Genomic DNA, 25,111 nt, shown 5'->3' with positions numbered 1-25,111 from the left:
GTGGGAATGAAAGCCCAAGACCATCCCAGAGGGGATGGAGAAAGATACCCAATAACTTCTAGGCTCCCTACTCAAGGCCATGTCTTCCCCATCTCCCCTGCCTTTGGAGTTTTGCTGGGATAGGGCATTCATTGTCAAAAAGTTTCTATCTCATTAGACTGTCTCTTTCTCAGAACTTTGGTAAGACAACACACTTCATGTGAAGGTTCTTTTGTTTTGCTCTTCTTGTCTGTGCCCATAGGTGTTTATGTATGGGACAAAATCTTCGACATCCAAGCTGAGCTACCTGGAGACAAAAAAAAGAAGCCTCTGGAAACTCACTACCATGTTGTTTCTTGAATCCTGGGGTTCCTAGCTCATTTGCCTTCTCTCCATCTTTCTGAGTTTTCTTATGTCTTATATATAATATCTAGAGGTTTTTAATTGTCTGGAATCTTTTTTTTTTAAGCAATACTGGGGCTTGAACTCAGGGGCACTTTACATTCTATTCTAGCCCTTTTTACTTTTTGAGACAGGATCTCAAAAAGTTGCTAAAGATAGCCTTGAATTCGCTGTCCTCCTTCTTTAGCCTCCTTTTAAATATGCCAAAAATAATATTTTGAGGAATTAGTATACAGAACAAGGCTTTAGGCCAGAAAATTTTACCTTGGTTAAAAACTTAAATATTAAGTATCATTTTACTTTATCATTTGTATACTGAAACCCAGCATCTGTCCAGGAACTGGCCTGTAATTCCAGCTACTCGAAAATCTGAGGGGCTGGGGTTGTGGCTCAGTGGTAGAGCACTTGCCTCGAATGTGTGAGGCACTGGGTTTGATTCTCAGCACCACATATAAATAAAAAATAAAGGTCTATCAACAACTAAAGTGAATAAAATAAATAAAATTACCAAAAAAAAAAAAAAAAAAAAGAATCTGAGGCAAGAGGATCACAAGTTCAAAGCCAGCCTGGGCAATTTAGAGAGACTCTGTTTCCAAAAAAAACTTAATGAAGTTGAATATTTTGTTTTCGTTGCAAGCTGTTATTTCAGTGTATAAAAATAACACCAGAAAATGCAGCACATTATAAAATTAAGACAGTATTGTTCTTCTGACACACTTTCCTCCTAGTTTTTTTCCAATGGGAAGATCATTAAATATGTTAATCCAAATCCAAGTATGTATATAAGCAAGTTACAATATTGTATAAGGCTTATCCTTGAATTACATGCCTATTGTAAGTAGTTTTTACCACAGATAATTTCATGAATTCTGAAATCAGAGCCTAAATATTAACTCTAAAAATCATTAAAAAAAGTAAAAAAAGATTCATGCATACAGTGTAATCTTTATCTGTAGACACTGGAAATTTAAGGGGTAATCATCTTCCAGTTAGCAGTGTGGAGAGTAGTTTCTTTTTAAATCTTCTTTTACCACTAATTTAAGACAACTGCTTAAGTTATTCCACACTAGTTTACTTAGGGTGCCATTTGTACTTCTCAATACATTTTACATATTTCTCATGTTTCTTTACTTCAGATAGACTGCAATAAACATAGTTTATTGTGCAGAATTGCTGATTCCCATTGTTCCAATACCATTTTCTATAGTTATCCATTCATGTTCCTCTGTAAATTTATGCACGGAGAGCAGAGTGGGTCCTGTGAGCAGTGCACAGCTTCCGAATGGCGCCCCCATCAGGCGACAGGGCTTTGGGGGGCTCAGCACAGCGGGCGCCAGGCCTACACAAAGGCTGCAGGAGGCAGCTAGCATACTCTGCACCACTTGCAGTGCCAAGTTCGCAAGGGTACCGAGGGTTATCCACTGTGCCTCTATTACCCCCCCAGTACTTTAAAAACATTTAATAATAATAATAATAATAATAATAATAATAATAATAATAATAGATAGTACTTTTTCAGGACTTCCTTTGGCAATAAAAATTACAAGGAGCATTCACGTCACAAGTTTAGTAGCAGTGCCAAGGGCTTTAAGTCCCTGTGCTTTGCCAAATAAAAACAAATGGAAACAAAGATTGGGACACTTTGCCAATTAGTTGAATATAGCATAGAAATCCAGATACTCTGTTACTAAATCACCTTTTTTAGTGTTTGACAAAAACATGCAAGACAAAATTGATATTTATTTTGCAATGTTACAACTTACTCTACTATGATATTGTTATTTGATACCTGCCCAAAGGATGACCTAAACAACGCTACAGGGACCTACCCCTTTCTTTGTAAGGCTAAACTAACTACTAAGATCTAGGTGTAGCTGTTGAGATATGTTTGTCACTGGTGAAACTTTATTTTTTAAAAATATCTATTTATTTATAACTGGTGAAACTTTAATTTTTTTCTCTAAGTTGGTGCCTTTTTGGAGGGCATGAACATGTTAACAATTTGGAGACCGAGGAAATCTCTGACATTGGAACTGTATGTATAGGAACAGTCAGTTGAGAAACTTTGTTAGAGAAAAATGAATTCTAGATTTTCCCCTAATATGGAAATAACTTTTATCAGTTTCTGATTATGAAAAGATTATACTCTCTTGGCCAAAACGTAAGGAATCATGGAGAAGCATGAAGAAAATTAAAAGAACATGGATAACACTTTAATATGTATCAGTATTTTTGTTTTTTGAGAATTAGGATCATTCTGTGTGTGTGTGTGTGCGCTTATGATTTTTTTTTTAAGAGGTATTGGGGATTGAACCTGGGGACACTTTACCACAGGTTACATCCCCAGCTCTTTTTACTTTTTATTTTGAAACAGTATCTTGCTAGATTGCTGAGGCTGGCCTGAATCACTGGGATTACTACCAGTGTGCTAACATGCCTGGCTTCCCTTTAAATTATTTATTCATTTGGGTATCAGGAATTGAATCCAGGAGTGTTTAACCACTGAGCCATATTCTCAGCAGCCTCCCCACCTTTTGTTAAAAATTTTGAGCTTAAGTAAGTCTTAAAATTTAAAAAAGGGCTGATGATGTGGCTGAGTAGTAAAATGCCCCCAGGATCAATCCTCATTACCAATAATTAATAAATAAATAAAAATTTTATACTTCAACACCTTTTGTCTTGCCAGCTAGCCGCTGTTAGAATGATATAGGAGTGCTTTCAGATGAGAACTAGCATTTCCACACAGTATAGTCGGCATGGTTTTGGATCTATCCTGCAGCTGGTCAGCTTCCAACAGTAATCTGCAAATTAGCACTTTACACCAGGGCAGATTTTGCTGTTACTGATATTACATTCATTTAACAATTGTAATTATCAATCCCTTTCATTAGTTAGTTTGTTTTAAAATTTTTCACATGGCACAGAAATGAAAACAATTAAAACCCCACATTGCTCCTCTGAGTTGAATCCCCAAGATAAAAAAGTTTTAGTAGTATGGTATATACCCTTCCATTTTCTATACTTATACAACTCTAATGTATATCGACAAAATGACATAAAGTGTTTAGCAGTTATTTTTTTGTGGCTGGCAAATGTGTTCAGAAAACCCCTATTGCGGGTGTAGCCCAGTGGTAGAACACCTGCTGAGTATGTGCAAAGCCTTGGGTTCAATTGCCAGTATTGTTTAAGGAAAACAAACAAAAAAACCTGTGCTGAATTTGTTTACCAAAAGATATTTATGAAAGAAAATGAAGCCAGACATGGTGGCAAACACCTGTAATCCAAGTGACTCAGGAGAGTGAGGAAGGAGGATTGCAAGTTCAAGTGTTAGCAATTTAGGAAGATCCTGTCTCAAAAAATAAAAAAGATATGGCTCAGTGGTTAAATGCCCCTGGGCCCTGGGTTCAATCCCTGGTACAAAAAAGAAAAAAGGAGAAAGAAAAGAAAAACACAGAAATGCATCATAGAGGCAAAATTAATCAACCAAAACGCATGTCTGTGATCATAGAGGCAAAATTAATCAACCAAAAGGATGCTTGTATTAAGGAATAAATTTAACTGTTATGTAAGAAGTGGTACTGAGCTTCTGTGTATTATTTGTCATTTAAGGATCCAACTGGAAACTGATCTGAAGATTGAGAAGGAATGGAGACAGACTTTGCAGGAAGATCTTCAAAAGGAGAAAGATGCCTTATCTCATCTTAGAAATGAGACCCAACAAATCACTAATCTTAAAAAAGTAAATTGTAGTAAAACTTTAAATATTATATCTTTTGACAAATATTCACCTATGTTAAAATTTATTTATTTTCGGTACTGGGGAATGAACCCAGGGTCACTCTACCACTAAGCTGCACACCTAGATCTTTTTATTTTGAGATAGGGGCTTGCTAAATTGCCATGGTGGGCCTCAAATTTGTGAGCCTCCTGCTTTAGTCAACTGAATTGCTGGGATTACAAGGGTGTACCACCACCAGCGAATGTTGTCTTGTTTTAAAGTTAACTTAGACACAGTTTACATATACAAGGAAAACAGGTCATACTATTTCTTGTCAAAAATATTAAAGAGATTTAAGTAAATATGAAAAATGTGAAGTAGCTGATACACAGAGCAGCTAAGAAAGGAGTTTGGAGACAGTTTTTGTTTTTTATAAAAAGCTTAAGGATGCTAATTAATGATACATACACAATGTGAAGTTGCTCATTCCTTTTAAATCACATTTTCTGTCTTTTATTGTTTTGACAGGAGTTTCTTAACCTCCAGGATGAAAATCAGCAGTTGAAAAAAATATATCGTGAACAAGAGCAAGCTCTTCAAGAACTTGGCAACAAACTTAGCGAGTAATTTTTTTTCCCCTTCAACTAAGTAGTCATTGACAATTATTAAAGGTCCATGAAGGCATCAAACTAATTAGAAAGGTTTAAATACAGCTGTGTGGTGAATATACCTGTAATCCCAGGAGGCTCAGGTAGAGAAAAGAGCACAAGTTTGAGGCCAGCCTCAGCAATTTAGTGAGACCCTATCTCAAAATAAGCAAGGGCTGGGGAATGTAGCTCTCTGTGGTGGCATGCCCCTGGGTTCAATTGCAGTACCAAAGGGCAGGGGAGGTTTAAATATAAGGTAAAAATATGAACTATTATAGATAAATGTATTTTTATCTCTGTACCTTTTATTTTTTGGTGGTACTGAGGATTACACCCAGGTGCTAGGATTACAGGCATGCGCCACTGCACCTAACTTGTATAGCTTTTCACAGAACAATTTGTATTATGTTTCTGAAAGAAAGATATCAGTTTCAATCTGACATCCATTTGTTGAGCACTTTGAGCCTAACCCTGTGGCTAAGTGCTGGTTACTATATTTCCCAGTATTTCACAGGTACTTATTGCGCTTCCTCCATGTGCAGGCACTATGTTTATAATCTAAATAGTGAAAACAAAAAATCTCCATTTACTGAGATCTTAAAAGTTTAATATTAGAGCATACTGGCATAGTAAAATAAGGAATATGTTAATTTTCACCTGTTCCAGAGACTTTGTAGTTGTATTAAAGAGGTGGTCATTTGAAGATCTAGGTGCTGCTTTCAGACCCTTGTTATTTACTTTAGTCCGGTTCATTGCTTCTCAAATTTTAGTTTGCAGGGAAATTACCGCACAGGTTAGATATACTACACAATCTATAAGTGAATTTATGGGCTAGCTATGTGTAAGGGATTTTCAAGGGTTATTTTGACTACTGAATTATTCTCTTACCTTGCATACCTAACCTAATTCCATATAATGCTTGTTCTTTTGTAGTTTGAAGGTGTTTTATTTATGTGCTAGATAGCTGGGCCCAGTGGCACATGCCTGTAATCCCAGCAACTCAGGAGGCTGAAGCAAGTTCAAGATCAGCTTCAGCAATTTAGCTAGGCCCAAAGCAATTTAGCAAGACCATCTCTAAATAAAATATAAAAAAGGGCTGGAGATGTGGCTCAGTGGTTAAGCACCCCTGGGTTCAATCCCAGGTACAAAAAAAAAAAAAAAAAAAAAAGATAATTAAGTTAAACTTCTTTTGTAAGCAGTACTGCTGTGAATATCTTCTATGTATATTTTGGGCTTAGGAATGTAGTACTGACCTGACATGGTTGAGGTCCTAGGTTTAATCTCCAGTACCAAAGAAAATCATATGTTGATATGGCTTGAATTGTTGGGCCAAAAAGAATGTGCTGTAAAGTTTTGTTTTGGTATTAGGGATTGAACCCAATGGTGCTTTACTACTGAGTTATATTCCCCAATCCTTTTTAATTTTTGAGACAGGGTTGCTGAGGCTGGTCTTACAGGCATATGACACTGCCCAGCATGTAAAGTTTTTGTCATCTTTCTTGTAGTAGGAAGTACCAAAGAGTTTAAAAAAAAAAAAAAAGAATATTATTTTGATTTCTATTTCTTTAATCATGAGCCAGGTTGATCATGTTTATTCCATTATTATATGTAGTTTATTTTTGGTAAAGTGACTGTTGTACATTTTTTTTTGATTATTCATGGGATCTTTGAAAATCAAGTATGGCACATTTTTTTTTCTAGTTTGTCATTCATTATTAGTTTGTAGCATGTTTTTCCCTTGTTAATATTTCAATTTTTACATGCAACCTTTTGTCAATTTTCCTTTATTACTTCTGAGATCATAGTCCCTAAAACATGGATAGGGGTCAGAATTTTTTGGTACTGGAGATTGAACCCAGGGATACTCTATCACTGAGCCACATCCCCCGCCCTTTTTTATTTATTTTAAAAATTTAATTTTGAGAGAGCATCTCACTGAACTGCTTAGGGCCTTACTGAGGCCAGATTGGAATTTGGGATCCTTCTGCCTCAGCCCCTCCCGGAAGTACAAGCATTAAACCTAGGGGTACTTTATCATTGAGCTACATTCTCAGCGCTATGGTCGGTTTTTGTGATCCTGCCCCAGGTTCCTGAGTAGCTGGGACTACAGACCAGTACAGCTTATACCTTGTACTTTAGCAAACTTTTGTGGAAGTTCAACAATAGATATTAACTTTCATATCCTTTTTTATGGTACATAACATGTAACCATTTAATATTGCTTTTTTTGGTACTGGGGATTGAACCCAGAAACTTGTGCAAGCAAAGCAGGCACTCTACCAACTGAGCTATAGCCCCAGTCCCACCATGTAATCATTTAATATAATATGAAGCAGATACTTAGTAACAACTAATAGCCTTTAGCTGTTCAGGATACCTTGCTAGGAGAAAAAGAGCTGGTTATAAAAAACTATGTAGGTAATGATTCCATGTAAACATATATACACACACACTCATAGACATGTAGAGAAAATCATCCCTCGGTATTGGAATCTAGGTAATTAAACATTGCTTTTTATTATGTGAATTTTCAATAACTTGTATTTTCAAAAGGTGGGAAATTATCACTAATACGTGTTCTGCGTATTTCATTAACACTTCTGTATCTCAACTTTTTCTTTTTTCAAATTATTTTTTAGTTGGAGATGGACATAATATCTTTATTTATATGTGGTGCTGAGGATAAAACCCAGTGCCCCATGCCTGTGAGACAAGTGCTCTACCACTGAGCTACAACCCCAGCCAATGAACTTTGTATATAGGTTAGCAATGTGGGCTTTGGAGGTTACATAGACCAGGGTTTGGATGCTGGCTTTCTCATTGCTACCTTTGTGACTTCTTAGAAGTGACTAAATCACTGGTCATAGTGGCACATGCTTGTAATTCCAGCAATGTGGGAGGTTGAGACAGGAGAACTGCCAAATTTGAGGCCAGCCTCAGCACTTTTTAGCAAGACCCTGTCTCAAAAAATAAAAAGGGCTGGGAATGTAGCAGTGGTAGAGCACCCTTGAATGTTTTTAGGGCCTCACTAAGTTGCTGAGGCTGGCTAAAAACTGTGATTTTTCCTGCCTTGGCTTCCAGAATTGCTGAGATTACAGGCATGTACTACCACAACTGGTGCCAATTATTTCTTTCCTTAAAAAAAAAAAGTTTTGCAAAGTGCAGTGGTGCACACTTATAATTCAGGAGGCTGAGGCAGGAAGATTGCAAGTTTGATACCAGCCATAGCAATTTAGACCTTAAGCAATTTAGTGAGACCCTATCTCAAAATAAAAAATAAAAAGGGTAAGATGTAGCTCAGTGATAAAGCACTTCTGGGTTCAATCCCAGCATTCAAAACACAAATATAACAAAAAACCACCAAGTTTTAAATCTAAAAATGCATTTTCCTTTAGGACATTTAGAAAATATAAAATATCATGCCAGACAGAGATCATTAGAGTCATATATACAATTATAACTGTAAAGCCAATACCTTTCTAATTAATTACAAGGTTTTATATTTTAATGTGTACTGAAATTTGGACCTGTTTGTAATCTTTTAGATCCAAACTTAAAATAGAAGATATAAAAGAAGCTAACAAAGCATTGCAGGTGAGTAGAAAATGTTTCCATAAAGCAAAAAGGTATATGAAACTACAAAAGTAGGTGAAGTCCTGCATAAATCTAAGGTATTTTAGGGATGGGGTATAGCTCAGTGATAGGATATATAAGGCCCTGGATTTGATCCCCAGTTCTGAAAAACATTGGGGATCTTGGACAAATAGTAGAGCTCTCCCCTTTATGTCTAGTATTACAGTGATCTTCCAGATGAAAATTGACATTAGAAATAATTTTGTCCACTTCCCTACAGTGTGGAATAACAGATTCCTCTGAATTTAAGAATTCTGCTTTTGGCTTTTACTGTCTCACATATCCTTACTAAGCCTATTTTACTCTTCTGAAACAGTTTTATCATTCTGCATAGGTTGTTATGAATATTGACTATAGAGTAATATACATAATAGTAGTTAGTATAGTTTATCCTTATATGGTTGTGGCCGGGTTTGGTGATGCATTCCTATAATCCCTGTGGCTTGAGAGACTAATACAGAAAGATCAAAAATTGAAATCCAGCCTCAGCAACTTAGCTAGACCCTATCTCAAAATTTAAAAAAAAAGTGTGGAAGGGGGGCTTTGGATGTAGATCAGTAGTAATTTGCCTTTGGGTTAAATGAATAGTATGCCCCACTACCATACATACAGTTGTGGATGTATTTGAATTCACTTCTACAACATAAAAAATACTGAGAGAACTTCAGTGATAGATACCTTTCTACCTCTACCGTCTACCTATATTTTAATTCAAAGTATTAAATCTAAAAAAGTGCTAAACAGACTTAAAAAGTAATCGTCTCTTTTTTCACTCTTGGCCCTTACCCACACTTGCTCCGCTACACTTTTAAGTCCTTTACCTGCTTCTTCTGGCCTAATTGCATTTCTAAAGTAAGATGCAGTATATGTTGTCTATTCTTGATTAATCAATTTTAAACCTAGTTATTGATTAATATGATGGATGGGTTTTGGCCACTTTCACACTGGCCTTCTCTTCATTGTCCTCCCAGTTTCTTGTGAAATGTATTTACTTTTTTCCCTTTGGTACTAGGGGTTGAATTCAGGGGTGCTTTATAGCCAAGCCATATTCCTAGCTCCCCAGTTTTTTTTTTTCCTTTAGAGGGTCTTGCTCAGTGGAGGCAGGACTGTAATTATTGCTCCTCTTCTTAAGTTAGCTGTATTTGAATATCAGTTTTCTCATACCTTCTAGAATACCTCTATGTTTTGAGGTTTTCAAACTGCAAAATTTATCACTTTCTCATGCAGTCATCCATCCTGTAGTTCTCTGTTCTGCTTATGTCTAACCTGATTACTCCTGTTGGATTTCCCTTTGATTCTATTCCTGGAGTTCCCCTTATCCTGTGTGTGGGTTTCTATTGCCTGAATCCCATAATATCTTTCTTGGGTTACTCGCTTATTTTGGGGCAATACATCCTTTATTCTAAGGATTTACACATCAGTTCATTTTTTTCTGCTCACAAGAGACGGGTGGGGACAAGGATGGTTTGTTCAAACCAGTATTAAAACTGGGCAAAATAACAGTGTATACAGAGAATGCACATTGTATAACACTTGCATACCCTTTGCTTAGCTTATAATCAACCATGATCCATGCTTGAGGGCCCCCAGTGCTTGCTACTCTTCTTCCTTTTGTAAATTTCCTCTACTTTTTTTGTCAATCAGTACCTTGCTTTTCTTATTCATGTATATTTTTAACAATATGTAGTTCTGTTTTTGTATGTAGGAAAGTGGCTTTATGACTTTTCTTTTTCTATATTATTGACCAGTTGAAGGGTTTGGGACAGCTTCTCCAAACTGTTTTCCACATTACAGATTTTTTTTTTTTTTAAAGAGAGAGTGAGAGAGGAGAGAGAATTTTTAATATTTATTTCTTAGTTCTCGGTGGACACAACATCTTTGTTGGTATGTGGTGCTGAGGATCGAACCCGGGCCGCACGCATGTGCTACCGCTTGAGCCACATTCCCAGCCCCACATTACAGATTTTAACTGAAAATAAACTTGTTCCTGTTTCCTTAATATCTGTGAGCTGGGTTAAAATCTTGGGTCTGCACTTTTGAGGTACAACCTTTCATGTGATTTGTTTATATACTTTTAATATTCATTAGGCTTTTTGCTCATTTTTCCTTTTAGAAATAGCATCCTTGACATATTTTGTCTTTGAACTTATTTAGTAAGGTTTCGTATCTCCAAATTTAAACGAGAGGCACAAAGCTCACCTAAGTCATATGTGTATGTTGGCTGGGTGGATGGCAGCAAATTGTTTCAGTGGTAGGTAGGCCTCATCAGAGAAAATTTTTTAACAGTAGAAATACCAGATACCCTCTTTCTAAATGTCTGTTTTCTCTAGGGAAGTGTTTTATATAATAGTGGCTAAAATTCTGGAACTAGACAGAAAAAGTCAATTTATTTGAAGAGCAGCAGCCCACTACTTCCTTCTCGTCCTAGGTTTGCTTGTAGCTATTTCCTTGAGCAAGCAACTTCTGAACCTTGTTCTCTCATCTATAAAGTGAGAAGGGGTGGGAATGTTTGCCTGATACTTTGAACCCCCAGTACCAGAAAACAAAAAATACGTAATTCCAGTTAGAAATTTTATTCAGGGAGCAGCCAGGTACAACAGGCACGTTTGTAATGTCAGTGATTTAGGAGGTTGAGGTAGGAGGATTAAAAGTTTGAGGCTAGTTCGGGGCCACTTAGTGAGACCCTGTCTTAAAAAGGAAGGAAAAAAAGGCTGGATGTATGTAGCTTAATAGTAAAGAACCCTGGGTTTAATCCCTCATACCCCAAACCAAAACCACACCCCAAAACTTCTTATTTCTCCCTTTACATGTCTGATACTATAAAATGTCCTTGTGCAAAAAAAATTCAACGTAATCATTCATACTTTTCTTTCCTACCAGGGACTGGTCTGGCTCAAAGACAAAGAAGCAACACATTGTAAGCTTTGTGAAAAGGAATTCTCACTCTCTAAGAGAAAGGTAAGAGAGGTAGGAAAAGAATCCAAAAACTCTGGGTGCAAAAATGGCTTCTCATTTTATTCATCAAATTTTTTCTGATTTTTAATTTAATAGCACCATTGTAGAAACTGTGGAGAGATTTTCTGTAATGCCTGTTCTGACAACGAACTGCCTTTGCCTTCTTCACCAAAGCCAGTAAGAGTCTGTGATTCCTGTCATGCATTGCTCATTCAGAGATGCTCATCTAACTTGCCATAAGATTGTAGAACTAAATCCTTACCTATGAAAGTTTCTGCAATGAATGCATACAAGGTATCCAAACATAAGCTGCCTTTAGTCAGTATTGGTACCAGTTTATCTTCTACATATTTTACTCATGGGAATTATTAAGTTGTATCATTTGGTATTTACTCATTGTTACATTCTCAACAGCATGTTTTAAAATAACTTTAATTATTACATGGAATAATCATGGAACCCTTCACTTCATTTAAAGGCCAGATATAACAGCTCAAACACATTTGCCTTATCTTGTAAAAAGGCCTTCTTAAAAAATAAGGCTTCAGATTGTTTTCTTCTTAAATTCTGTCAAGTTGGTATTTGATGGTGCCTGTAATTCTCTTAATGCACTTTAAAGCTTCCCTACTCTCAGAGAAAGAGACTGGAAATGCACAAACTTTTTAGAAGTATTAATTCTCTAACTCAACAGAATTATTATTTTGGTAGAATTCCATATTCACCTGTATTTTCCCTCCCTTTTCCCCCTCTTTGCAGTAGAAAAGGTATTTTATCCTACAAGATTGTCTTTCCATCTTTTCTAAACAACCATTGTGCTTGCTGATACTTTTTTGGAATGATCTGGTATTTACAATTTACTTCTAATCTTGAAAGGAACTTCCTCTTAAGTTATTTGCAGATGTTCTTGGGTGTGGTTACCCCCTTCCCCCAAACATGAAAACATAAACCTGCACCATGGGGGAAAAATGTGTATTAATATGGAATTACATGTTTAAACTTTACCACTGATGACACAGAATTGAGAGTTCATGCAGACACAATCAACCTTAACACTAAGTTATATTGTTTATACCATACCAAGAATTTAATATGAAGTTGCCTGTGTATAAGAAAACAAACTCCTACTGAGACTATTTCCTTTTTATTAATCTAATTTTCAGCCATGCACTTTGTAAGCCTTTCAAAAATTACATAGAAACTTTACATTCCTAAGAACATTACACCGAATGATCAAATGCCTTCCTGACCCCCAAGTACTTTTATCTGTAGGCTCTTTTCCATGTGACCATCTCCTTTAAAATTTAACTAAATTGCCAAAGAAAGGAACCAATGTTTTAGCTGGGCGTGGTGGCACACGCCTGTAATCCCAGCAGTTTGGGAGACTGAGACAGGAGGATCTTGAGTTTAAAACCAGCCTCAGCAAAGGTGAGGAGCTAAGCAGTTCAGTGAGACCCTGTCTCTAATAAAATACAAAATTGGGCTGGGGATGTGGCTCAGTGGTTAAATGCCTCTAAGTTCAATTCCTGGTACCCCCCACCCAAAAGAAACCAATGTTTTATTTGAAGATCTATTTTTTCCAGAACCCATAAATTCTAGTCAGTTTTTGAGGTTGGTTAGTTAGTCTGTGTGTGTATGTATGTGGTACTTGGACTGAACCCAGGGGCTTTCTTCCACTGAGCTACAACCCCAGTCCTTTTTATTTTTTCTTTTGAGACAGGGTCTCACCAAGTTGCTGAGGCTGGCCTCGAACTTGTGATCCTCCTGCCTCAGCCTTCTGAGCTGCTGGGATTATAGGTGTGTGCTACCACACCCAGTTTAAATGGTCTTTCTTGAATACTGACAGAAATGTACTTGAGATAGGATTATATTCTTGAACCATTTTGTACTGATGGGATAGATTAACATTTTTATGACTGCTGAAAACAAGTAAGCATAAATGAAAGTTTTCAAACAGGTTTTTAAAAATTATGTACTTGGAACGAATTTTAAAATGTAATTTAAGTTGCTTAAATTCCAAGGCAGTTTCCATTCGATAAATAAACCAGGATTTTTAGTCAACCTTTAAAATTTCAACATTCAAAACTCATTTTACTATTAATTTGGGCTTTTTTTGGGGAAGCAGCTTTAATGACAATAATATAACTTGCTCATTTAGTTTTGGCTTACTTTAAAACCATTTATACTTTAGATTTTTGTGTTCCATTACAAAACTTTCACAATTCTTACTTTTTGATCATGAACCTGCTGTACTTTTGTTTTCAAAATAGATTTCGTATACCATTCCCTTACCTAGCCAGTACTACCACAATGATGCGATCATGGTGCCAAGGAATTGCGATTGTAATTCTTCTAACCTGTAATGTTTTAAAAATAAAATGTGAATTTTATAAATCAAATAAAGATTTGAACAATTAGCCTGCTTTATAAACGCAGTTTTCATTTCTAACTTTATACTGTCACTGCTTAAAGATTTTAAGAACACAGTTCTAGGAAAATAAAGTACATGGCTTTTAAAAATAGGTTGTTTGAGCCTTACTATTTAAGTAGCTAATTAAAGTAAGCTGGGCATAGGCACTAATGACTGGGGGTATATAGCTGGGGGTAAAGACCAGTGGTACAGTACATGTTTAATATGCACAGTCTCCAATCCTTGATACAAAAAAAGAAAAAAAAGTTGAATCATTGCCAAAGGTCAAAAAGTTCCAAATATACATGCCAGAACACTTCCTTTTCTACACCAAAAACCCTTCTCCTTTGGAGTCACTTTAAATTTTAATCAGTCTAGATATTATATGCAGTGCTTTCTACCAATATGGGTTGTAATTAGTAACCAACACAAAAAGCATTCTAGGACAAACGCCACATGATTATCTCCCACATTGACATTTATTACATTAATAACATTCTAGCAAAAACAAATAACAAGTTCAGTAACTGAATTCACATTGACAGGTTTCATTTTGATCCATTAAGCCAATTTGAGAAAAAAAAAGCCATATTGATCAAAGTGATGAAATTAAAAAGCACCTTTTCCTTGCTACATATTTTTAATTAAAACTCCAAACTGACATCAGATACAAAATCCAACTGCAGGATTGTTTTTGACTATGACATGGATTTGTGTCTTACATTTTTTAAATGTAGTCATTTAAACACTTATTTAAAACCCATACGCTCGATTGGATAAGAAACTGAAAATACATCTGAGAATTATGATTCATAGTAAATGCCTATGTACTTACACACTGAATTCTCATGTCATTGAGAATCCTACCTACTCTAAACATCCTGAAATAAGTTATGACTCTCACCTTTTGGAAACATTTTTGGTACTTCAGTCAAGTGCTGAGGGAAATGTATTCTAAAATCTAGGGCTAGAATTCAAACTTCCAACACTCCCATACCTAGGTAACACAATTAGGAATACTCAGAAATCCAGATACCTCTTAGATCATCAACATTTCAGAGCTATGCCTGATAAATGACATCTGAAAAAGAATAATATAGAATTAGCTGAATTTATATTCCTGAAGCCACCTAAACTCTTCTTTAGGCTTTATATTTACAGTGCTATTCAGGAGAAATTAAAGAAAAAATTATTCAAGCTCTTATTTCAGATGTCTGCTTATAAAGAATTGCAGTTTATACCAAAGTGAACCATTATTCTCTAATACTACACTATACTACTGTTTGTAGCGCTACCAGTAAAATACATCAACCCAAATCTTATGAAGGCAGCACATCTTTAGGAGTAACTAGTATATATAAAAAGTATCAACATCAGTGGTTTGAATATAAAAATTTATTTTTTAAGTCAAAGTATGCAACAAATAAAACCTACAGAAAACAGATTTTCCCATCACAATCTGTGGCTTTACCAAATAATATTTTGAAAACACATTCCTTCAGTCATTATAAAGTTCTTAAAATACAAAAGAAATTAGATCTGTAAGAAAGTCTAGTAGACCAGATGCTGTTGTTAGGACTTGTATGTTGGCGATTATGTTTTCAGTACATCCCACGCCATCCACCTCCACTCATGCCACCTTGCCCATAGTAACCTCCACTGCCTCCACCACCACGGCCTTAAGAGAAAAACATTAAGAATCATTTATCAGAAGAAATCTGTGCATCAGATATTAAAACTAATATCTGCACTTTTTTATGGGCATTTCAATTGGGGATTAACACAAACCAAGTAGAAAAACTTACCGTAACCACCCAAGCCATCAGGAGTACCATATCCTCCACTATAATTGTTCCCCATTCCCATTCTTCCAACAGATCCATATCCTCCCTGATTATCTTAAAAAAAAAAAAAAAAAAAAAAAAAAAAAAGTAAGTTTGAGATCAATTGCCAACAAGCCAATAGTGCTTATTTTTAAAACTTCACATACCCATTCCATCTCTGCCGTAGCCTCCCATTCCAGAACCTCCCATTCCAGAGCCACCTCCAGGGGTAGAATTCAAGAAGAGTTCAATGTACCGATGTTCTTTAAGAAAAAAGGTTAAGAGTAATATGAGAGGAATGATGGATCAAATTTTTTAATAAAAGCTTTAGCAAGTCAATTAAAATATGTATCAATACTTTGGTAAATCACCTAAGGAAACCATTAAAGTATAAGCTTTATTACGGATTGAATACTCTGTACCAAGAGCCATCTACAGATCCTAATACATCTTATACTTATTTCAATAAATAAGATTTTTATAAACCAGTGCACATCTAGGAAACAAAATAGCATGCCGAGGACACCACTTACGCATGTTATTTTTATCTTTAGACATGGCAGCTACTGCATCTTCATGTGTCACAAACTCTACATCTGCTTCTCCTGTTGCTCTGCCATCAGCTCCAATATCAATATGAACTCGAATTGGATTTAGTGGTGAGAAGAACTAAATCAAAGAAAATATTTATTTTTAAATTCCAATTTTCAAAAGTAAATTACCAACAGCTTAACTTTTTCCTCATCCACTGAAATAAACCCTTCAACTGCTCAATCCACCAGAAGGTCTACGAACATGAATATGACTACATTCTTATTAAAAAAAAAAAAAAAAAAAAAAAGTGCAATCAAGACCAAAGCCCAAACAGGTATTTTTTAAAAACCTCACACTGTACTATCGAGTAGAACGAAGTCAACTAAACTACTCCCTTTACTCTCAAGAAATCATTTCAAGGGCTGTAGATGTCAGCACATTGGTATAGTGCTTACCTAAGTGTATGTAAGGCCCTGGGTTTAATCTCACCACCACCAAATAAAAACAAAGAGAAAATCCAAACCCCCCCCCAAAGATTTCAAAATTGCTGAAATATAACAGTTCATGTGAGAAGTACAAAATATTTACAGAGAAAACAGCATACACCATGATTCAGAACAATGGGTTTGATAAACCTGCCAACAATACATGAATATCCCTAAAATGTACCACTTAGTTCTAATCCCAAGTTTATATTAAACTTATCTTTAAAGGTACTTGGAACTTAAGCCAATTGGTTCCCAGTAAGATCTAGAGCAAACTTTTGCTTTACTAACCAGATCAAGTATATCGGGCTTTGAAGACCATTAGGTCTGTCATATTACAACTCTATGGGTTAATGAATGGGTGGAAGTGACTAGATTTTGCCCACGGGCTGCAGTTTGCCTATCCTCTAACCAATCTGAAACCAACAAATTTCAAATCAGTGACAGCAGCAGGATTTATCTACCCCAGAAAGCCAAATCAAGCCACTAAAACTTTACATATTTGCTCTTTCAAAATATGACACAACAAAAGAAATTATCTATTCACAAGTCTATATCAATCAGTTTTTCACTATTAACTGGATTTGGATCCCACTGAGGTCACCAAAAAAATTGACAGAATATCTATCAACCACTGAATATGGGACAGATGTGAGGGAATGAACCCAGGGCCTTATGATAATTCATTAACAGAATACTACTGAGCTACATTCCCAGCACCAATCTTGATATTGTCTTTAATAAAGATAAAGGGAAAAAAAGAGTGCTTTAAAATTAAGATACCAAGTATAAAACCAAACAATCACCAAAATTACTCACATTAGCAATATCATTTTCAGTTGCACGAAAAGGCAACCCTCTCATATGTACAAAATGACCACCATGAAAACCTGAACTCGCATCACCAGCTCCACCATAGCCATGACCTCCCATACCTAGAAAATAATTTTGTCAATATTATAAACCATTATGGATACATGTAGGAAAGTATATATATACAAGTTTACTCCTAAATGAAAATACTATTTTACCTCTTCCATCTCTCATTCTGTCATCAAAGCCATCATTTCCATAGCCATAATTATTATAGCCACCATAGTCATCAAAACCTCCATAGCCTGTGTAATTTAAGGAGAAATTACACGAATATCAGAGATAAATATATCGAGTTTATAAATCACATCTTGTAGTAAGCAGTCTATTTAACTTCTTGATCATTATGAGTTTGCAATCCGAGTTAGTGCGTATAAAAAAGGCAGTTAACAATATAAGCTTAAAACCTCAAAAAGATAAATTCAGACATGTAAATTAAATTACATCCTGATACCCAGAAGAAAACATACCAATCATCTTCATTTTAACTTCTATGTAATTTTTCTAGGTGCTAATATGTGCACCAATCAAATCCCAGATCTGACCATGGGAATACGTACTTTCATGAACAGGTTTTAAAACCTAGTAGGTACTGAAATTACCGCCATTTCTATATTTCTTGACAAAGTGTCAGGAACATTAAGAAAATGACAACAGAACCTTTGTTCATTAGATACACATACCACCATCATATCCATCACCTCCTCGTCGCATTCTGTCATACATACTTCCACGCCCAGCTCCATAATAACCACCTCTTCCTCCTATTGGTCTATCATATGGTCCCGGTCGCTGTCCCAGCAATCTTCTTGGTGGGTCATAAAATCCTTTGATTTCACTCCTGCTACTTCTGAAGATCTCAATATACCTATTTAAAAATGTTTTTAAGGTACAGGTTTCAGCATAAATGTATTAGAGTAAATTAGATATCGGGCAAAATGCAGCAAGTTTTCTACATCTAGATACATAACCCAATTTAAATTGCCTAAATACACCATAAGTTAACAGTTTTTACACCTACAAACTTAAATAATTAAATATTTAAGTTTTACATAGACAAATGAGTCATTTGAAAGCAATTCATAAAATATGAATATATTTTTAGTTTGTTTCCTTTAGTACATGATAGGTGTTTAAGAAAAATAGGTGATTATACAAAAGCATTCATCAACAACATCCTACAGAGAAATGGAAACAATCTAATTTTAATTTAAACAAACTATTAGAATAATTCCCCACCCAAATCTGTAGTTTCCAAGTTAAATTTAGGTAATTATCAATTCTTTTAAAACTACCCCAGAAAATGTTATGGTTACCCCCCCATTTAAGCAATAGTGACCCACAACCCCCAAAAATAAAAATTTAACACCATCCCAAACTCTCCATCCCCACCTGTGCCCTATTCTTTCCTTGTGTTTCCCCAGAGCATTTTCTGCTATCTCCTTTGAAGCAAACTGCACGAAGGCCTCCCCTGTGCTTCTCCCCTGGTAGTCCATCGTCAATGTTATCCCATTTGGCACGATTTCCAACCCTTTAACCCAAGGACAAATAACCCCATCAAGGGGAACAGTGTTAAAGGCTGAAACATTCCCATCTGAATCAAATATTTAAAACAAGTCTAAACAAAACAAAACAAAACAAAAAAGCTTAGTTTCCCATCACCCCATAATACAAATGGAATATTTTTTCAAATATTGGAATAAATAAAATTTTGTGACCACTGTCTTTAAAAATTATATACTCTAAAACCCCACCTATATTACATGAAAAAAGGTACAAAATTTATGCTCCATATGCTAATTCATGGTTCTTTCATCACACAAAATTATTCTCAATTAACTGCACTGCACAGCAATTAGTTTTTACATATTCTATACATTCTGTATTGACTATTAACTGGAGCACATTTCATATTTTACGATATACCATAATCATCACAAACTTTAAAGTTCCAAAATCAAATGTTTTACAAATTAAAAACTGAATAACATAATAAAAATATAAAATTAAAATACTACTAAACTTTGACTAATACTAGAGGTACCTTGAAAGAACTGAACTATTTCCTCTTTGCTGCAACCAAATGGCAGTCCACGTAGTCGTACTGTCCCATCACTAGCGTCATTTGGACCATTATGTTTCATAACCCAATCCATCTCAATACCGTTTGATTTAAATGCTATAAAAAATAAACAAGCACATAAAGCAGTAAATCAAAATATACTCTTGTCAAGAGGTACTGAAGAAACACCTCTCACAGGTATCACAACAGGAAATGTAACATCACTTTTTATTGTGGGGTAGGGTTTAGGCAATGAAATCTGACCCCTCCAACCAAAAAGTTCTGAACTTCTTAGAATCAACCAATTATCACACACTGCTTAAATAAGAAGCAAAAATAAAAAACACCCTGCATAATTCTACTACCAGAATCTTCAAAACTTTCTTGATTGTGTTATCTTAATGCCAACTCTAGCCATTTTTCTCTCTCACATTTTCACTTTTCAAATTTTATTATTCACCGGAAGAAAATTTCTTTAAAACTTGATTGGATATTGTATACAGTATTACTATCCATTCATAGTGAGGTCCAAATAAAAAAATGCAATAAACACCTCATGCTGGAAAAAACTTTAGCTCAAGCTTTTTAGATTAACTACTAATTTTGAACACATCAAACTGTTTAAGGGGATAAGTTTAAAAGAATATTTAAGTAACAATTAGACTGAGTTTTAAACCTGATGTAAGAGGCTACTCAAAACAAATGCCTCTAAACAGTACCCGTGTTTTTGAAGCCACCTATTTGGGAAGTCACTAAAGATAGCATATAACCAATATACTCACTGCCTTAAATTTATAATCAATTCAGACTTAAACATGAATTTTTAAATATATTCACATTAAGGAAGTATAGAAAAAAGCACAGTGAGAAATCCCCCTACCCCTCCAAAATGAACCAGTACCCAGTTCCCTTCCCAGAGGCAAACAACCTTCCTTTAAAAATTCCAGAACATTTTCAAGGTTAATGCAGAAGTCCTCCAGCTGCAGAAACTTACCAGACCTTACAAATTTCACTAGGCAGCTGTAGGAATCCTACTCACCTGAATATTTCAAACCTTTCCCTTACCACCTCCTCCCCTGTAAACAAAACAATTTGTTCACTTGATTCCTTTATGCTTGAAGATCGTATTTTACACCAACAGCATTCACTAATGTTTAATCTCATATGGTTTAATTATCAGTATAACTATCAATACATCTATAAAGGGATAAATTTCTTTTTCCTATTATTAATGCGTTAAATAAAAAAAGTCAATGTAGCCACTTGGGAGGAAGGAAGGCAAGTTCTAGGCCAGCTTAGGCAACTGAACAAGACCCTGCCAAAGGGGGGACAGGGCGATTGGGGATACAGATCACTGGGCCACTGTCCCAAGATTCAATCCCCATTAGCTCAACAAAAAAAGTAAGTGAATGCAGTAATCCTCAAAAGTGGTTATTAATTTCTACATATAAATCTTCATCACCTTTCTTCTTAAATGATGGGATCAAACCTCCAGAGCCCCACTGAACTATTCCCCCAGCCCATTTTGTTTAGGCTAAAGGCCTAGTGCCACTCTAGAGAGAACCAAGATAAAGATACCACACATTTTAAAAACTGACCTTACAACTAATTCTTAAGCACATAAATAACCAAAATGAATTTATAAAAGAATAAATCCTGGGTCTGGATTTGGACACTGGTTAAACTACTTAAATTGAGCCCATTCAACCGTGAAATACAGCATCAGTACCAACAACTGTTACAAGAATCATGTAAAATGCTTGGTCTATTTTCTTAGCAAGCATTCACTGGTGGCAATGATTGGTGGATTTTAAGAGCTCAGTATACCAACTAGACAGACCACAAACAAAACCTCAAAGGACAGAAAACTATTCTGAATCTTGAAAAGAAAGAAAAAAAAAAAAAAAAAAAAAAAAAAAAAAAACAACCTGTTAAGTCTTTCCCAAGGTTAACAAAGGCTTTATAAAGTTTAATGCTGTCCCCGAATAACCCTATATGTTTGCAGGGGGTGGGGAGGGGGTGAGGCAGTGATAGAACACTTGTCTAGCATGCACAGGGCCCCGAGTTCAATCCCCAGAACCAAATAATAAGCAGAACCAACCTAAGAAATAAAAGTTTAAGATCCAAGATGGGGGAAAAGTGGAAAGGATCTAATATCATGTATTTCCTCATGAAAAATTTTAAGAACTTTGTCCAGTCAATCTAATTTAGCATGGAAAGATCTTAGTACAGTGTTTTTTTCAGCTCTCAGCACTTTCTTTTCAATGTAAAAACATTCATCACAAAAGATTTGTATTTCAGAAACAGAGAAAGGTGGAGATTCACTTAGTATTTCACAAGAAAATACTAGCAAACAAACTAATTTTTATTTTTGGATCAGAATTTTCCAAGATGATTCATATGAAACCAAGAGATGAAGTACTTATTAAAAATATTAAATATTTAAATAATTTTTAATTGGGGCAAAAATTTACCAGATTTGGAACATTAACTACTTTACAGAGTAACTTTCCACGTGAGTATAAAAGAGTATATATACAAAGACAGCCTCACTCTAATATGCCTTCAGAGCCTTGTTCCAGTACCCCTTCACAACTCAAGTCTAGAATTCTACTTACAAACAAGAAAAAATTCCAAAGGCATACAAAAGGCTCTGAATAAATATCTTAATAATGCTGTCAAAAACTAAACAGTTTACTAATGATTCAGATAATCCACCTCAATCTTTCTTTGTAAGGCCATGGCTAATCACTTCGCTACTTTATGAATTCCAAATGTTAGCCAGGCATAGTAGGGTGTGAACAGACCCAGCTACTTGGGAGGCTGAGGCAGGAGGATGGCTTGAGCCTAGGAGTTCTGGGCAATGTAGAGAGATTTTATCTCAAAAAACCCAAAACAAAACAAAACAAAACAACACCCAAGTGTTAGCACCAATTTAAAACGCCAGTTGAAATGAGGTTAACTTTATTTGGTTTTATACAAATACTTTAAAATTTCCTAACCTAAGCAAAAGTCACTAATAACCATATTTTGTATTCCACTTACATGACTGTCCAGAATATAAAAATCTACTACATAAGATTTGTGGTTGTCCTGAGTCTTGAAAGGAGGGCAGGTGTCTGGTATATGGAATGAATGCTAATAAATATGTGTCTTTTTTGGAATGATAGAATATTCTAAAATTAGATTACAGTGGTAGTCTTACAACTGCTTATATACTAAAACCCAGTGAAAATACACTTCAAATGGGCAGCTGGTGGAATGTGAATTATATCCCAAAGGTGTTAAGAAGCATAATCAAACAACTGAAATATAAAAATCTCCACATGGAGGCACACTGTCTTCTGAAGTATATGTAAGGATTTGATGCATCAGTCAATTATCAAAACAAGTTCATCAAAAGATAACACTGTTACTTAGCAAAGGCAATTAGATGGATTTCCAGATTATGATGCAGATGAAAAAGAGGGCAGAAAAAAGTCTAGTCTAATTCAATAAGGAAAGCTGTTGCTTATGTCATATACATTACATGAAAGTCTGAGCTGTTTTTCAGTCCATTAAAAATCCGTTTCAAGGTAAGATTTCTGTAAACTTTCTTTGATGATCTTCAGAAAGCATCAAAGAACATCAACAACAGGCAGGGTTTTTGTTTTTAAAGTTGGAAAGTATAGTTAACAGACTTATTTATATACTTTTATATGTATTACTGGAAACTCATTCTCAGGCCTTGCCTTTCTCTTCTGTACTGTCTTCAATGACACTCCTCTAAAGACCAAAACCAACCATCAAATAAAAACAAAACAATAAAATCACCCCACTCCACCACCATGTGACTAAGCTTACATTTGTCTAATAGGCTTATTTCCTAGTTCAAAATATCAGTATACTCTAGCACTAAAGAAAAAATATGCTTAGCTACCAAAAGAAAATAAACTTTATAAAAGTATTTGACTTCCACAGCCTTAATGCTAAGAAAAGAAAAAAATCACAACTCGTGCAGACTTAATAATATTGAGTCAATTCTCTACAGAAGCATACATACATTTTTGCCAATCACTGATTGCGTTTTAACAGCTGTTTCCCAAAAAGTAGAACCCCTTCTTAAAAACAAATTCTAACTCGAATGTGACAAACTACACAGAACCATTGCTAAACCACCCACCTCCACCCACGAATTTAAAAAGAGGTACCATGTAGTTCACCGGGCCCACACGACTTATTAAAATATATGCCCGTTTCACAGTCCTATTTGATAAGTCACCCACTTTTCTGCTTATAAAATTACTCAAAGTCTTTATAAACGTTTAAGCGTGAGAAAAAAAAATCCTTTGGAAAATGAGTACGTACTCTTTTCGAAGTTCCAAACCTGGAATATAAGGGCCGGCTAAGCGTCCTTTATTCCTCCCCGGAGACTTTCGTTATCTAGCGGCCCTAGAGACCGGAGAACTAGGGAGAGTACTTCCCCCTCCCGTCCGGCAGCCAAGCCTGGCTTAAAAACCTTCGCCACCGGGCGGCGGAATTACAAAGGAGGCCGTCCGCCTCCTTTGTCCTGGATTTGGGAGTTGAGCGCCTTCGTCGCCATTGGCTTTCCTCCCCCAGCTCCAGCCTCTCTCATCTTGGGAATCTGCGTCAGAAGTCACTCGCAGTCCCGCCAGCCCAGGTAACCCTGCCGAGACTGCAGAGGAAGGAGGCCGCGGTGGGAGGCCAGGCCCATCCGGCGCCATTTCCATCGGGAGCGCGCCCGGCAGCCCGATCCTCCCCGCACCCAACTGCCCGGCCTTACCCTGCTCGCTTCACTGCCCCCCCTCATCCCTTCCAGGGAGCTAGGCCACCCCCACACCCCCGCCTTCTAAATCAGTTTTCCGAAGATGGGGAACAAAAAGTAGAAAAAGCGGGGAAGGGCGGGAAGCCTAGGTGTCCGCGCCACCGTACCCAAAATGGCGGAGGCCAAGCCAGCAGAGAATGGGGGAAAATGCTGAAAGCCCTCACTTCGGGTCTCGGCGTCGTCCACTGAATTCCACTTGAACAAGTCCTCCCCTCGGCAGGCCGCCCTCCTTGAAGTGGGAGATCGCCCGGGAAGCGCAGCGGGGCCGCCCCGGAGCGGCGACCTCCACACTTCCCCACCCCACCCCCTCCCGGTCTCTTTCGTCCTTCTCCCGACTCCGCTCTCGACACCACCAGCCCAACCTACCCCCTTTTACTTCAGATACCCTGTCGAGCGATAGTAACGCCGACTCCTGTGCACGCGGGATTCGGTCGTGAGGAGGGAGAAGTCGTTCGTCTCTCGTAGCGCTCCTAACAACGGTTTTTCCAACCGTCTTCGGCGGCTGCAACCGCTAAGGAAGCTGCGCAGCACAGCAACTGGCTGGGGGGGATGGGAGAGCGCGAGCGAGGAGGAGGGGGTGGAGCGAGGGCTACGAAGACGGGCCGCCTTGCTCTCGCGAGACCAGGCGGTTCCGCCTTAGCGCGGGGAAATGCGCTTGCGTACTCGATGGGCTGATCAGCTGAGGCCGGGAGAGAGAAAAGCCGAGGTTGATCCATTTAGTGGAAGGCTGGCGGTATTCTGCGCCTTTCTTGTTTACCCTACAACCAT

The 25,111-nt window shown here is 36.7% G+C and overlaps 3 protein-coding genes across 21 annotated transcripts in view; 2 read left to right on the top strand and 1 right to left on the bottom strand.

Moving 5' to 3' along the window:
- Window positions 1–12,725, top strand: part of RUFY2 (RUN and FYVE domain containing 2) — a 42,876-nt gene extending 30,151 nt beyond the window's left edge. For 3 of the 5 annotated variants that reach the window (XM_081267330.1, XM_081267329.1, XM_081267328.1), the window contains exons 14-18: window positions 3,991–4,120; window positions 4,628–4,722; window positions 8,292–8,340; window positions 11,260–11,337; window positions 11,431–12,725. In XM_081267330.1, the coding sequence (XP_081123456.1) occupies window positions 3,991–4,120; window positions 4,628–4,722; window positions 8,292–8,340; window positions 11,260–11,337; window positions 11,431–11,574 (496 nt within the window). In that variant the 3' untranslated portion in view covers window positions 11,575–12,725. The remainder of the gene's footprint in view (window positions 1–3,990; window positions 4,121–4,627; window positions 4,723–8,291; window positions 8,341–11,259; window positions 11,338–11,430) is intronic. The other 2 variants (XR_014018910.1, XR_014018909.1) reach the window with 2 other exon arrangements.
- A 2,393-nt stretch (window positions 12,726–15,118) lies between these two features.
- On the bottom strand, window positions 15,119–25,089 carry HNRNPH3 (heterogeneous nuclear ribonucleoprotein H3). 4 transcript variants are annotated; one of them, XM_081267335.1, is made up of 10 exons: window positions 24,710–25,089; window positions 19,501–19,635; window positions 18,849–18,987; window positions 18,185–18,324; window positions 17,615–17,701; window positions 17,403–17,518; window positions 16,098–16,233; window positions 15,732–15,827; window positions 15,547–15,639; window positions 15,119–15,419 (listed from the first exon to the last, which is right to left on the bottom strand). In XM_081267335.1, the coding sequence occupies exons 2-10, from the start codon at window positions 19,610–19,612 to the stop codon at window positions 15,343–15,345; spliced, it is 996 nt and encodes a 331-aa protein (XP_081123461.1). In that variant the 5' UTR covers window positions 19,613–19,635; window positions 24,710–25,089; the 3' UTR covers window positions 15,119–15,342. The 4 variants fall into 4 exon arrangements, with proteins under 4 accessions (XP_081123461.1, XP_081123462.1, XP_081123460.1 ...); XM_081267336.1 differs by having other exon boundaries at window positions 18,212–18,324; window positions 24,710–25,088; XM_081267334.1 differs by having other exon boundaries at window positions 18,140–18,324; window positions 24,729–25,087.
- PBLD (phenazine biosynthesis like protein domain containing) overlaps window positions 22,053–25,111 on the top strand; it is a 72,680-nt gene continuing 69,621 nt past the window's right edge. For all 12 annotated transcript variants that reach the window (XM_081267341.1, XM_081267350.1, XM_081267348.1 and 9 more), the window contains exon 1: window positions 22,053–24,178. The gene's annotated coding sequence lies outside the window, so the exon portion shown is untranslated. The remainder of the gene's footprint in view (window positions 24,179–25,111) is intronic.

This window comes from Spermophilus citellus (genome assembly GCF_964194105.1).
Source record: "Spermophilus citellus genome assembly, chromosome: 15".
Lineage (NCBI taxonomy): Eukaryota > Metazoa > Chordata > Mammalia > Rodentia > Sciuridae > Spermophilus > Spermophilus citellus.
This window is presented reverse-complemented; position numbering and strand designations above follow the sequence as displayed.